At 36.4% G+C, this 14,539-nt stretch overlaps 1 protein-coding gene across 12 annotated transcripts in view; it reads left to right on the top strand.

Annotated features, from left to right (window-relative positions):
- Positions 1-14,539, top strand: part of ncam1a (neural cell adhesion molecule 1a) — a 368,133-nt gene that overhangs the window by 249,130 nt on the left and 104,464 nt on the right. For all 12 annotated transcript variants that reach the window (XM_036215208.1, XM_036215209.1, XM_024263349.2 and 9 more), the window contains exon 2: positions 12,692-12,766. In XM_036215208.1, coding sequence (XP_036071101.1) covers positions 12,692-12,766 — 75 coding nt within the window. The remainder of the gene's footprint in view (positions 1-12,691; positions 12,767-14,539) is intronic.

Below are 14,539 nucleotides of genomic sequence, written 5' to 3'. Positions count from 1 at the left end.
GCATCTTCAGCAGCCAAATTCAGCTTACATCGTTCACACTAGCATTATCACAGGTAATGCTATATATCTAGTTCATAATTATGTTAAAAAGTTATAGTTTTAAAGTTTTAAAAATGTAGTTTTAGAGTGTTCAGTAAATATTTATCCTGTTCAGCCCGCGACCTAAGGTGTGTTTTGGATTTTGGCCCCTTGTGCGATTGAGTTTGACACCCTGCCTTAGACAGTCATGGTATAATGCAGATATATTGAAGGCAAACAGAACGCCGCAGATGTGAAAGAGCCTCACAAGATAACAAGAATTCCACCTGACCACCTGCTTACCACTGAAGGGAAATGAAGGATTAACCTGTCAGGCTAATTCCACAGATTTACCAAATGAAACGAAAGATTTCTGCAAAAAAATACATTTCTGGTTGGAGAGCTTTGATGGGGGGCAACATCAGGTGGCTCTGTGTTCTTGGATCCGGCTCAAGTCTTTGGCCTCGATACGGAGACCTTTAGAGAGAAGAATAAAGGTCAGTCTCCAAAAAAGAGGGCTGCGTCGACGTTGCAGACGGCTGCTCCTCACCCGTAGATGCAAACATTCGACACCGCGCGGTCTGCTCCGGCGTGGTGTGTGCTCGCTCCGACATGACTTGCATGTTAAGCACCAACAGCTGACTGCTGTAGCCTCCTTGTATTGGAGCCAGTCCTCGCCGGCTGCCAAACTCCAATTAAGCATGCAAACCTCCTGATCCAAGACAGGAAAGAAGCTGTCTCCGACTTCAGCTTTCTTGTTTGTTGGCTTTTCAGACTCTCAGGAAAATGAAACAACAGGCAGTCCTTATCAATATTTGTCCTCTTATATAATTTGGTAGCGTTGGGGTAAAGTCCATATTCGTTCTTACAAAAGGATAGCCAGAACTCACATGTGAGTGAGGTGGAATTTTTTAAATCGGACCGATATCGATAATTTGAAATTATGAAAATATTGTCCGATACCGATACTGGCACTGATATATCGCCCATCCCTAATCATTGCAAGTAAAACCTCCTACAATTCCTTCAAAATGTAGAAGAATTAGCTATATATTAGTACACTATTGCTAATGTGACTTTGAGGCTTTCAATATTCTGTTTTTATCTTCAATTGACCATCGAATGAAGGAATCTGTGTATTTGACGAGTTATTAACTGGGTAAACAGAGGTTGGAGTACATGTTGACGTTGGTTGTCTGGGTCGAATTTATAAAATAATTTTAGTTCTACACTTCTGATAAGAATGATGGGCTAGAACAACGACTGTAAATGAGCACACAGATGAAAAACGACGTCCGTGGCCAGAGTTTGATTGCTTGTATTAATTCTTTATGGGTCGAGGCAGGAACGGTCGTTTGATTGCTATAAGGTACTATCAGTAAACAGTGAATGTTTGCTCACTGTGCTGCACAGAGAAATGTCACCGCTGTCTTATATGTGTGTGTTCTGTTAATTGCAGCTAAAATTTCATTAGGTTGGAGCTTCATCAAATACATGCGGAGCAGCATACATGATGATCAGCTTCAGTCTTATTGTAGACAAAAATGTCTTTTTATAATACAAAACGAACACAGTATAACTTTTAATTGAAAAAGAAAGACTGTAATATTTAGTTTAACACTTGTAACACCATGTAAGTGAGATATTAGAAGTAACATCTGTTTAGGTTTCTATTATCTAAACTTGTGTAGGTTAGTTGTAATATTCTGAGTTTCTTTTGAAACTATGAACGTCTTCATTCAGGATGTTAATCGAATCAGAAATAACAAACTTGTGTCCACCACTCTTAAAAAATGGGCAAATCCATTTTTATGTGCAAAATAACTTTTTTTTTATTTTATTTTTTTTTAAGATTTTAGTAATTTAAATAGTCCTAAACATCATCAGAAGCTTTTCCCTCCTTAAGATCGGTAGTGATGTATGCAGTCGTTGGTATTTTCTTAGTGTTCACATTAAAGTGTCTGCTTTCATAGAGGTGCTCACATTTACTGAATAAAATGAGTTAAATACATCTGATGAGCAGCACCTGCTGCCACTTACTCCTTTATTACGAGAAGCGGTGAGGATGCGCTTAGTTTTCAATACAGTTGAAATAAAAGTTGCGTAGAGTTTGTGAGGGTGAATATTTTTCTTTTATTTTGTGTTGCTTCTCGAACATTTTCAGAAAATTGAAATATCTTTGTCTCTTCTACACCTGCTCAGGTTTAGCTAATTTTTGTATCATAATACATCATACAGACCTAACAGGTTCATTTTGCCAGCTGTGTGCAAGGAAACCAGCGATCCAGAAGTAGAAATATCAAAATGGAACATCAAACCGGTGACGGATGGTTTGGATTTGATAGTTTTCTTGTTTTTTCTGTTTCTAATCAAACTTCTGGTCTTTGTTTTGAATTGTATCAATCACCAAGGTTTACTTATTATTGGATGAGTGGAATAGCCTTCTTAATCCTGTTCATTATGGGGTTGCTGGAGCCTATCCAGGTACTGTCCATCACAGGGCCGCACAAGGACGGACAACCACACAAACTCACATTCACAGTCACTAACTTTAACTGCTAAGCAGGTTTTTTTGTAGAAAAACAGAGAAATTCCATCCAGAAAGGACCCAGCTGGGGTTCAAACCCCGGCCATGTCACTGTGAGGCCGTTACACCCCCATGTGCCCCCTGTGAGCGCTAACAAGGGAAATTTGTTTAAAGCTCAACAAGAGAAACTTTCCACATGTACTGGAGGTACACACCAGATTGGTAGACCGTCTCTCACCTGTGACTACTTTTCATGGTTACGGAGGATGAGACAAAAGCTCACAGAGTAAAAGAGTTAAAAAAAAAAAAAAACACTTTAAGTTCAAAACACTTTAGGGTCGCAATGTAACACTAAGTTCACAACATTTTAAGTTCACAACACAACACTTTAGGGTCGCAATGTAACACTAAGTTCACAACATTTTAAGTTCACAACACAAGGATTGGGCTGCACGGTGGCGCAGTGGTTAGCGCTCTCGCCTCACAGCGAGAAGGCCCCGGTTCGAATCCCGGCTGGGACCTTTCTGTGTGGAGTTTGCATGTTCTCCCCGTGCATGCGTGGGTTTTCACCGGGGACTCCGGCTTCCTCCCACCGTCCAAAAACATGCTTCATAGGTTCATTGGTGACTCTAAAAATTGTCCCTAGGTGTGAATGTGAGAGTGACTGTGTGTGTGATTGAGGCCCTGCGACAGACTGGCGACCTGTCCAGGGTGAACCCCGCCTTCGCCCATCAGCAGCCGGGTTAGGCTCCGGCACCCCGCGACCCCGAAAGGGATGAAGCGGTCAGGAAAATGAATGAATGAATGAATGAACACAAGGATTTAAGGTCACAACACAGCACTTTAAGTTCACAACACAACACTAAGTTAAGAAAACACTTTAAGTTCACAACACTTTAGGGTCGCAATGTAACACTAAGTTCACAACTCTTTAAGTTCACAACAACACTTTAGGTTCACAACATTTGAAGTTCACAACACAAGGATTTAAGGTCACAACACAACACTTAAAGTTTACAACACAACACTTTCAGTTCACAACACTTTAAGTTCATAACACAACACTTAAATTCACAACTCAACACTTTAGTGTCACAACACAACACTTCGAGGTCACAACACTTAAAGTTTACAACACTTAAGTTCACAACGAAACACTTTTGGGTCACAACACTTTAAGTTCACAACGAAACACTTTAGGTTCACAACACAACCCTGAAGTGTTGTTGTGTGACCCTTCAGGGCCACCGTACTTTAGCCGGATTGCGAGTCTCCAAGTTTGAGTCCTGACCTCTGAGATGTTTGTCCACTTCCTCTGAAAAACAAATAACTTTGAGTTCAAAGACATAAATGAGCAGATGTAGAAACAAACAGACTCAAACTTTTTTAATGATATCCTTGAATCATTCGCCTTGATTCACTTCTTTTGTTCTTTCACATCTACAAAAACTGAAATGTCAATGATGATGATGGCAGCGCGGCTTGGGTAAGTGCAGTGTGATTAACAGTATTACTCAGCCGTCTAAATTGTTGTTTTTTGTCTTTCCAGCACTTTGTTGAATAGTTTTTTTATTCCACATGACTAATTCCCTGAATGTGTAAAAAACATGTTGGTCATTTTTCATGTTTTTGGGAACAACATATTTTTTTATCCACCGCCTTTGTCTTTAGAGTTACTGATGTGATGATTAGAGTTTTGTCTACTAGATCTGGTCTGCTTGAGTTTTACTAGATAAAGAAAGGAAATCTTTTCTTTGAATTAGCCTTCTTCTCATATAAACACACAGAGGACAGTGTACTTTGTTGGGCTTGCCTGCAAAGTTGGAGCAAAAGTCTCTTCATCCACGTTGCAGGAGCCGTGCTTTAATGCAAATCAATATTTGTGTGACTCCTCGGATAAGATATAATGAGGATATTATTCTCACTAAGAGTTGCTTAACTAAATCAATATTTCCGTTTTTTTCAATCATAAATGTGCTGCGATGAGCCGTGGATCTTCAGGTCTTAATTTCACACAGATGTATGTAAGGCGACACAAATCCTGCATGACTGGTGTTTCTTCTAATGACTCGCTACATGTTTTCACGTGGAGACTAAAAATTATGTCATAAAAGAAAACAGCTTTTGACAGTGAAACATTTAATAGTTAAAAATATCCTAATGAGATTATATGAGTCTATGGTGTCTGTTGTGTCCAAATCCCCCCCCCCCCCAATCACTACACAGTAGGGCTGGGTATCGGTTATGATTTCCAGAAATGATTCGATTTGACTCCGATTTTTTCCGATTCTTTCGATTCTTCAATTCTTAAATTAAATTAAATTTTAAGTTTACAAATCGTTAATATTATAGAGTGTTACACGGATTCTCTAAAGGAGAAGTTCAAACAAAAAAGATCATAAACATTGTAAACATTGTTCTCCTTCTCCTGGAGGACGTTTCAGTTTGGCCACTAGGTGGCGATGTTCATTTAGTCAGCAATGTATGTTTTTGGTCACCCGAGCATTAGCGTTAGCTGTCCTATGAGAAGTTCTATTGAACGTTAGCATCAAGCTAGCAGACTTTAGCTTTGTGTGCTAAATTGATTTATAACTTCTGTGAATCGATTATTGATCTATTAAGCTTAAATAGATTCAAATCAATTAATCAATTTTTTTCAACCCAACTCTACTATACAGTGCACTTTATAGTGCGTTCACCATTTTCTAGTGCTGTCCGACTCTACAATTCCAAAATCAAGTGCACTCGAAATCTCCTCAAAGTCTTTGCGAAAAACTAGCGTGCATCGATGCTCACTAGATTATCGAATATAGACCACAATGCATTGCAGTCGAACAATTTAGAACAAAACATCTTTAAATGTAATATTTGAATAAACCATCCACATTTTCACCATCAGAACACAGTGGAGTTGTAAATAAACGTCGTGAAATGTTCGTTTTTATTCGATTTTCACTTCATGAAATCGATGACGTCATAACCGGTGTTTAGAAAAATTAAAGAAAAGCAGGAAACATCGTGTTTGAATTACCTTTAAAATCCAGGGCACTAGATAGTTTTTTATAGTTAAGGGTTAGAGGGGGAATTTGGACACAACCTATTTTGAGGTTAAACGTGCAGATAGAGTAGATATGAATATAGATGTTTTTCTTTAAGCTTTATATCCCATGTGAGGCATTTCCATCCTTACTGATAATGTCAAGACAATCCTTTAAATATGTCACATTATCGGTTAATTTTTTATTGCAGTTATATTAATTGTCTGTGTTTCTGAATTTTAAGGCAATAAAGATATTAAAAAAAAGTTAATTTACAGCATTTTGGACTAATGTAACACTGAGGTATTAAAACCTATAGCTTTCTTTGTGTAAATATACTGTAACATGGTTGTAGATAATATTTTATCAACTCAGTTACTTTTTTTTAAGTTTTAATAGTTTATAACCTCTTAATGCCTGAATTTATTTCCAGCTATGAAAAAAAAAATCACGTTTTTGCTTTTAAGTAGATGCTACATTTGGGTCATTTTAAAGCCGAAGTGGATTGTCGCATATTTACGACAGAAGGCATTAAAGGGTTTTTAATAGCAAGAAATGCAACATTTTCTCCCCCCAAGATTCAACCTCAATTTTTGCGTTACAATTTTGTTTGGCCTCTATATATGATTTGTGTGTGACAACAACAACAAAAATCAACAAAAACCTTAAAGTAAAAACAGGGTTTATTAATTTAATCAAAAGTGAAGACAAATGTTTCATTTGTCCTATCAAATAAAATCCAGCTCTATTTATACTGTATAGAACTTTTCTAACTCATGTTACATAAAAACATAATTATATTTTTTGAACCAAAACCAAGTAATTGCACAAAAAAACATATGTATAAAACCTATACAATGATTTGGTTTCGAGTCTAATCATGTGTAGAGATATGTATTCACACAAAACGTGAAGACAAAGAAGCCAATAAAAAAACGGACGGAAACTAAAAATAATAAAAATAATCTTTACTAATATAGTACTTTTTAACTCCATCAGGGCATCAAAGTGTTTCATATTAAGAAAAGAGATAAAAGGAGAGAATTTTTAAATCGGGGTCAGTTAGGAAAGAAAAGTAAAATAATGGCATAAAACTGAAAAACACATGAAGAACATTAATTAAAATGAGTAAAACAAATAAAAAATCTGATACAAACTAAAGAGAATTAAAAGCCGTTCTAAGAATCTATGAAGATGATTGAAAAATGAAACTAACAATCTGTAAAAACACAAAATATTACAAATTACTTTGCAACAGGACTTTTTTTTTTTAATAAATATATTTAAAATATTTGTAGTATATCTGGATTTAATCTATAGGAGAAGGATCAAAGCAGTAAATAACTCGTGTGTTCTGTTGGTATTCATTGAAACCTCAAATGTGTGTTTATTTAAATTGTAAACCTTGCTTCAATGTCCCCATTATGTCGTCCTTCCCCATAATTACGAGGCCTTTTCAAACCGTCGGTGTGATGGGAGGAAGAGCGGCCGAGGCCGCAGTGCTGACAGCTCCTCTCAGCCACAGATGTTTGTCTAAAGCTGTGTGACTGTCGCATTAGGAGACGTCAGCGTCATGTTGCGCCGTGATGATAGCCGGCTACCTGTCTTTGAATGGCAAGCTCCTGCCACCGTTTCCCAGGATGCTCCTGGGGAGAAGTGAGTTACTCATTTTGTGAAGTGGCGACCCGCTGGAGGCTCTGTGGGATTTCTGTGTCGGTTCACGATTCAGTGATGTTTCTGCTTCGCCGCCTGTGCTTTGACTTCTGCGCCGCATATTATTAAAAGTATAAATCTCTCAATAAACCACTTAAATATCATCACACTTAATGGAAACGTGCTGTGAGGACTCGCTGAGGAGACTCTCAGAACTTCATCCAGTGCTTTTAAGATTCTTTTTTTTTCTTATCGGGCTTTAGGGACGTCAAATATGTGTGACTTCATGACAAAAGTGTGTCAGTACACAAAGACACAGATGTGTTCACACTGCAGGAACAAAGGGACAACCCTCTGGCTTCAGAATTCAAACACATTAAAATTGAAGATTTACTGGAACCGGGTCAGTTCTCCGAGTAACCACGAGGGGTTTACTAGACAAAAAAGTTACTTTCTATTCACTTTAGTGTGAAACAATCTAGTTTTACAGGATGAATGAAAACAGTTTCAGTTTAAAGATGTTTTTGTCTTTCTGTCTGGATTGAAATCTCATGATGACCAAACTGATGAAAACATTCAATAAAACCGATCTGTAACGCTTAGTACTTTTACAGTACAGTTCTTACAGGGTATTTAAGTAGTATTTACATGGTACTTTTTTTTTACTTATGTGGTAATTACTATTTATTTACATGGTGTATATGGTGCATTTTATGAGATCTACTGGGTCCCTACAATATATTTACATGCTACTTTTTGTAACTACTGGGTACTTAAAGTATATTTACTTGGTACTTTTTATGGAACCTACAGTATATTTACTTGGTACTTTTTGTTCCTACTGGGTACTTACAGTATATTTATTTAGTACTTTTTTGTTTTGTTCTCACTGGGTACTTACAGCATATTTACATAGTACTTTTTATGGAACCTACAGTATATTTACTTGGTACTTTTTGTTCCTACTGGGTACTTACAGTATATTTACTTAGTACTTTTTTGTTTTGTTCTCACTGGGTACTTACAGCATATTTACATAGTACTTTTTATGGAACCTACTGGGTACTTACAGTAAATTTTCATGGTACGTTTTGCACCTACTGGGTACTTAAAGTATATTTACACTGTACTACTTATGGAACCTACTTGGTACTTAAATGCTACATTTTTGTTCCTACTGGGTTCTTACAGTATATTTACATGGTAATTTTTTTACTTAGTGGATACTTACAGTATATTTACACTGTACTCTTTGTGGGACCTTCTGGGTACTAACAGTATATTTATACGTTTTATTTTTTTATTTTTTATTTTTTTACCCACTGGGTACCAACGGTATATTTACACAGTACTTTTTGTACCTACTGGGTACTTACAGTATATTTACACTGTACTCTTTGTGGGACCTTCTGGGTACTAACAGTATATTTATACGTTTTATTTTTTATTTTTTTACCCACTGGGTACCAACGGTATATTTACACAGTACTTTTTGTACCTACTGGGTACTTACAGTATATTTACACCATACTTTTTATGGGACCTACTGGGTACCTACATGGTTCTTTTTTTGCACCTACTGGGTATTTTCGGTATATTTACATCATACTGGGTATTTACGTTATAGACACAGGATATCTCTGCTGTACACACTATATTTTTAAATGGTACTTATTGGGTTTTTACATGTTGTGTTAATATGTCTTTTGTAGTACTTACTAAGTATAAGTACAAATAAAGTACCTTGAATTTGTGTTTTTACTTATTTTATATTTAATGGTATTTACCGTGTGTAATAAGATAGTAGGTAAACAGAAAGTATCTTTGAAGAAGTGAAACATGACCCAGGATTTACTTTCTAACTAAGTTTATGTTTGTTTCATGGTACGCACCATTTGTAAATAGATGAGTAATTACATACTACAAAGTATCTTTAATTTCATATCTGACATTCAAAGACATTGTCCTGTGAATGACAGCTGACTGTCTTCACATCAGGTCTGTGTTCAGATAAAGTTCAGAAACCTGCTGGGCTTCTCTCTTCTGTCCAACGGGTAGCAGCTCATTTTCAGACAGACTAGGATTCATTGGTTTCACGTCTGGCTAAAATGGTTTGAACCATAGAGCTTAAGAACTGACTTTAAATTATTTTTTTACAAACCAGGAAGTCACATGATCACATCCAGTGTCCATCTCTTATGTAGATACTGGTGACGGCGCTTTGTACTACGGATTATACCTCAAAGTTCCATTCCGATCATTTTTTAATTCTATTTTTAGTGGTTCCAGTGGTGATCATGCAGGTTTTATCCCAAAATCAAAGATTTAAAAACTGTTGTTTTTTAAGACATAGTTTCTGCAGAGTGGCAGGACTTCATTGGCAATTTGCCTCTGAGTTGTAGGCGGGACTGTTGGTAACCCCGCCCCTTTCCCATGGAACAAAAATGGCGAGCAATATTGGAGCTATACAGCCATACAGTTTTGAGCCAGATTCCACAAATAGTTTATTTTTCAAATGACATTTTTTTGTGTTTGCTCCTAATTCGCAGCGATTTGAATGAAATAAAATAAGCAATTTTAAGCTTACTATATGTCCTCAATCATCAGAAAAATACAACAAAAGTATTTAAAAAACACCCAAAGTACAACTTTCATTGGAGTGGGTCTGTTCATTATAACCAATTTAAGTTAGCATATAGAAGAGGACACAAGCTAATGGGGCGTGGCCAGGTAAATCAAGGGTTCTTTGGTACATTTGCATTCTCAACGCTACAGTAAAAACTACATTTTTAATCTTTTTTTATTTTATTAAATTTGCTAAAAGACTTGAAATTTCGTTAAAGAACTATGAAAGACCCCTAAAGTAGACTTAAATTTCTGAAAAATGTGCTTAAAGTTTGCTTAAAAATCTTTTAATACATGCCGATTACTCAAAAACATGCTTAAATATGAGTTAAACTCCAATTTAGCCCCCAAAAAAATCTTAGTAGATGCCAAATTAGCCTAAAAAGCTAGCACATTGCTAAAGCAATAACTCAACTCCAAAATAACCTAAAAAATGCCAAAAAAATGCCAAATTAGTCAAAAACTTTGGCTTGTTGTGAGATGCCAAATTAGCCTAAAAAGCTAGCATATTGGTAAAAAAAACTAGCTCAACTCCAAATGAGTCAAAAACGTTAGCCTGTTGCTAAAATATTAAGTATACTTAAAAGTAGTTTAACAAATCTCAATAGATAACAAATTAGCTGAAAACATTAGCATGTTGCTAAAATATTAAATCAATTTCCAACCAGCATAAAAGCCTCATTAGATAAGAAAACTGAATAATATATATATATATATATATTTTTTATAGAAGTCTGAGGGATTTTGGCTTTTTGAAGCCAACAGGTACTTCCTGTTTGGAATGCCAGGTGGGAGGGGTCACTCATAGACACTTAATGATTCCAACGCCTTAAAAAATGATAATAATTAATAAAATATCCCTCCATCAGGTATGAAATTAGAATTATTCCTTTTTTTGTTTATCTTTGTAGTGAGATTATTTTCAGCATTTCATGCAAAATTCCCTTTTTTCCCTTTTTTTGTTTTAACTTCACCCAGTCTGGGATAAACTGCAATGAAAGCATCTGTAAACAACATCTGAGGAAGTGCGCCGCACTCGCTCTCACCGCTCATTCTTCCTTCATAATTGCCGGTTTGTTTGCAGAGAAAAGGCGTTCGGGTTGTTTTCGCTGATGCACAACATAGATGCGTGGGGCCCCAGGTGTTTCTCTGAACTCCTTCCAAATCTTGTCACTGTCGCCGCGGTTGACGTTAAAGAGCACTGAAGTCTCAGTAAAAGGATATTCTTGGATTAAAGTCATTATATGTTCCTAACCACCTGCCAAGAGAAGGAAGGATGGGAAAAGGGATTTTGTAGCGTCTCAGAGAAGAAACGTCTAGCTTGGTTTACCGAATATAGTTGAAGTAGAAGGGCTTCAGTTGACTCCAAGTGTACTCAACCTACTTTATTTGACCATTCTTGAAGTCATATTTCTTATTGGCATCCTGAATCATGTTTGTTTTGTCTTATTGAAGCTTTTATGAGTTTCCAATTGTTTATTTTATTGTAAGAAAATTTGAATCCTGTTTTGTATGGCTGAGTCTCACAATATGGTATGTATCACGATCCACATCTCACGATACGATATGAATCGTGATATATCCAAAGACTACGCCAGACAAATTTCACTATTTTTTTAGCTGCGCAGCCACATTGCTTCACTTGTTTTATTTTACCTCGATACAAAACGCCCCAATCTGCGTTTTTATACGATACTTGCTGCAATGTGGCACAAGAGTTTCAATTTGGTTCCCAAGTAAAAACTAAGAAGTACATGTTTTATAGCAACAAAAACCATGATGCTAACTGAACATTCAACACAAATTGGTTCTTGTGAGATCTCGTTCTTGTAGTGGTCCGAGGTTGGGGGTGTTGTCCACCTAAACCCCCCGACTGCTAGTTGGCAGCTCAGTGTGTTGTGCTGCCAACTAGCGGTCAGGGGTTTAGGTTGAAAACAAAAGTAAGACACTCAAATTAAATATCGCTGTAAGGATGAGGCCGAGGCGTGTGGATCCATATGCAACTGATTTAATACAAGGGCAAGACATGAGCGTGGTCAGAGTCCAGGCGTGGGTCGAAGTAGGAGGCAGGCAGGAAACCGAGGAGACAGGCAGAGATCGAACACGAGTAGGCAAAAACGATAGAACACTTCGACTGCACGTGAAGAACAACGATACAAGACTACGCAAAGAAGCTAGTTAGTGGGAGGAATATAAACAGTCCGGGAGATGACATGACGAGAAACAGCTGAGGGAACCGGAACTGGAGACTGGTGCATGATGGGAGAAGGAGCTAGTATTCTGGCGAGAGCTCTCTCTGGTGGTCGGAGGAAGGCATGACACCCTGAGTCCTGTCAATGGCCTTGTCAGCATTTTAAATCGATACAAATATTGCCGTGTAAAAAATCGCAATATATCGCCTATTCGATTTCTCCCTACACACCTATTGTTTTTAAATGATTCACTCATAACAAAAAAAGTAAGTGTTTTTTACGCAAGTGAAAAGGAAATGTGTGCTTTACTTTGTGTAATAAATTGGCTGCTGTTGTTCACACACCAAAACAGATAATTGGTAACAGAAAAAAACACAGTAGGAATATCATTGTGAGTTTTAAGCTCATAATCCATCTGCATATTCAGATGTTGCACACCAACAAGCATAAAAATGTCTACCTGGAGATTCATTTGCAGCAGATTGGGCCAAACATTTCCGTTCCTTTGAGCTGCCGCGGCAGTTTGACTTGGAGCTTTGTTTTATTGAGCTTTGCCCCTCACCTCAATGAAACCAAAAACTAATGGATATTTTTTCTCCTGTTCTTTCTCTTTTTTATTTATTTTTTTCTCCACCCAGCTGCTATTCAGGTGCAAATCACTCCGGCACAGGGGGAAATCAGCGTTGGAGAGTCCAAATTTTTCCTCTGCGAAGGTAAGAGGGCTCAAACACACTTCATTTAACTCAGCTTGATGCAAATTTCACTTCATACGGCAACACTGGCTGTTGTAATTGAGGTCATTTGATACAAGTGATACGAGTTAGGTGAAATGATGAGGCCGGTGTGCTGGTGCGGAAAAAAGACACGGGGGTAAGTCAATTTTGTGGGGGGAGTTTTTTTGTGTAGGAGATATCACAGCCAGGTGAGAACAGGGCCGTAAGACAGGTGGCAGAGTGTTTTTTTCCCTGAGAAAAATACTGGTGGTTTGATGGAGAAACGTGGTTGCCTTGACCTCTATAAAAACCTTAGATAAATCTCATTTAATGTTGCACTTTCCAAGTTCCGTTTATTCTGCTTTTATTTTTTTATCTTATTTGTAAGACTTGGCTCAGGTTGAAATCCAAAGAAGTCATTGAATTATTTAATAATAAAAGTCTTTCTTTTCATAGGGTTTGGATCAGATCGTTTCTAAGCTCTAAATTCGTGTTTTTTAACCAGTGAACCAAGGTTTGCTATTAATTAATTAATTTTATCTAATTGGTCTAAAAAACATGAAGCGTTGAAGAATATCAGCTTTGTTTTCATCAAATAGGTTCAAGTTTCACTCAGTAGGTAGAAAAATGAAATATCATAACCGACTTTTATGTGTTTGTTCATTGGATTCTTATTATAGACATTTTCACATGATTGCAGAATGTTAATACAGACTATAGAATTTTTTTTTCACATTTTCTGTTGGTGGTGGTGTGCATTGTGATTTTTAATCAAGGAAATAGTGGACCTTGGCTCAAAAAAGGTTGAAAACCTGCTCTAAAACACAATGTACTTTGATAACTCCTTTAGTAAGGCCAAGTCGTTAGTTAATGTTAATCCTTCTGTTGCTTTTCCTTAAAAAGTGGTGTTTCATATCTATAACGAAGGTTCCAACATCTTTAAGACAACAAACTTTACCCCTAAAAGCCTGAGACTTCCCTTAAAACCATCACGAGAAAGTTAAAAGGAAGTTTTCATATTTTGATTTTAGCATTATTTTCGGTAATGCTTAAAAATAATATTCTTTAATTTATCTCGTTATAAGACATTAAAAAGCTTAAGTAAAGTGTTTCTAAGCCTTTAATGCACTCTTATAAGGGATTTATTAACATCTTACTAGTGCATTAGAAGAATTAATATGCTGCCAATCAAGATACTTTTAAAGATGTTTTACAAATAATTGCTTGTAAGCAATAAATATGATCTTTCTTTCTAAATACTGTATTGATTGTTTTAAATCACTTCATTCTAAAGCATGACTAATGTGTATATGTATAAACAAACACAAACATATTACCTGTGTCTTTGTTAATACTAAGTGTTTAGCTGCCTAGTTTTTTTTTTAAGTGTGGGCTACTTTTTTTGCCACAAAGAACACTAAAGTATATAGTAACAAAAAGAAAACGTAATAACATTGCGCCTTTTTATGGAGCCCCTAAAGGTGCATTAAAGTAAAGAAAAAAAAGTGCTGCTCACCTGACAGTACACAGAAAACACAATTGTTTACTTCATATATGTTTTCCGGGTATAATCTGGTACACCAGTTACTACCCAGATAGTAACTGGTGCAAATCAGTCGGTAAACAAAAATATGAATATAAATATAGATACTTACTTTAGTTTTTATAGATTTTTTTTTTACCTAAATTAAAAAACATCAACGTAAAACATACTTCAATTCTTAAAAATAAATGTTTGTTTTTTTTACTTTAATTTATATATATATATATGCA

The sequence above is a fragment of the Oryzias melastigma genome, linkage group LG14 (genome assembly GCF_002922805.2).
Source record: "Oryzias melastigma strain HK-1 linkage group LG14, ASM292280v2, whole genome shotgun sequence".
NCBI classification, from domain to species: domain Eukaryota; kingdom Metazoa; phylum Chordata; class Actinopteri; order Beloniformes; family Adrianichthyidae; genus Oryzias; species Oryzias melastigma.
Note: the sequence above shows the minus strand (reverse complement) of the source record. Positions and strands in the feature narration are given on the sequence as shown.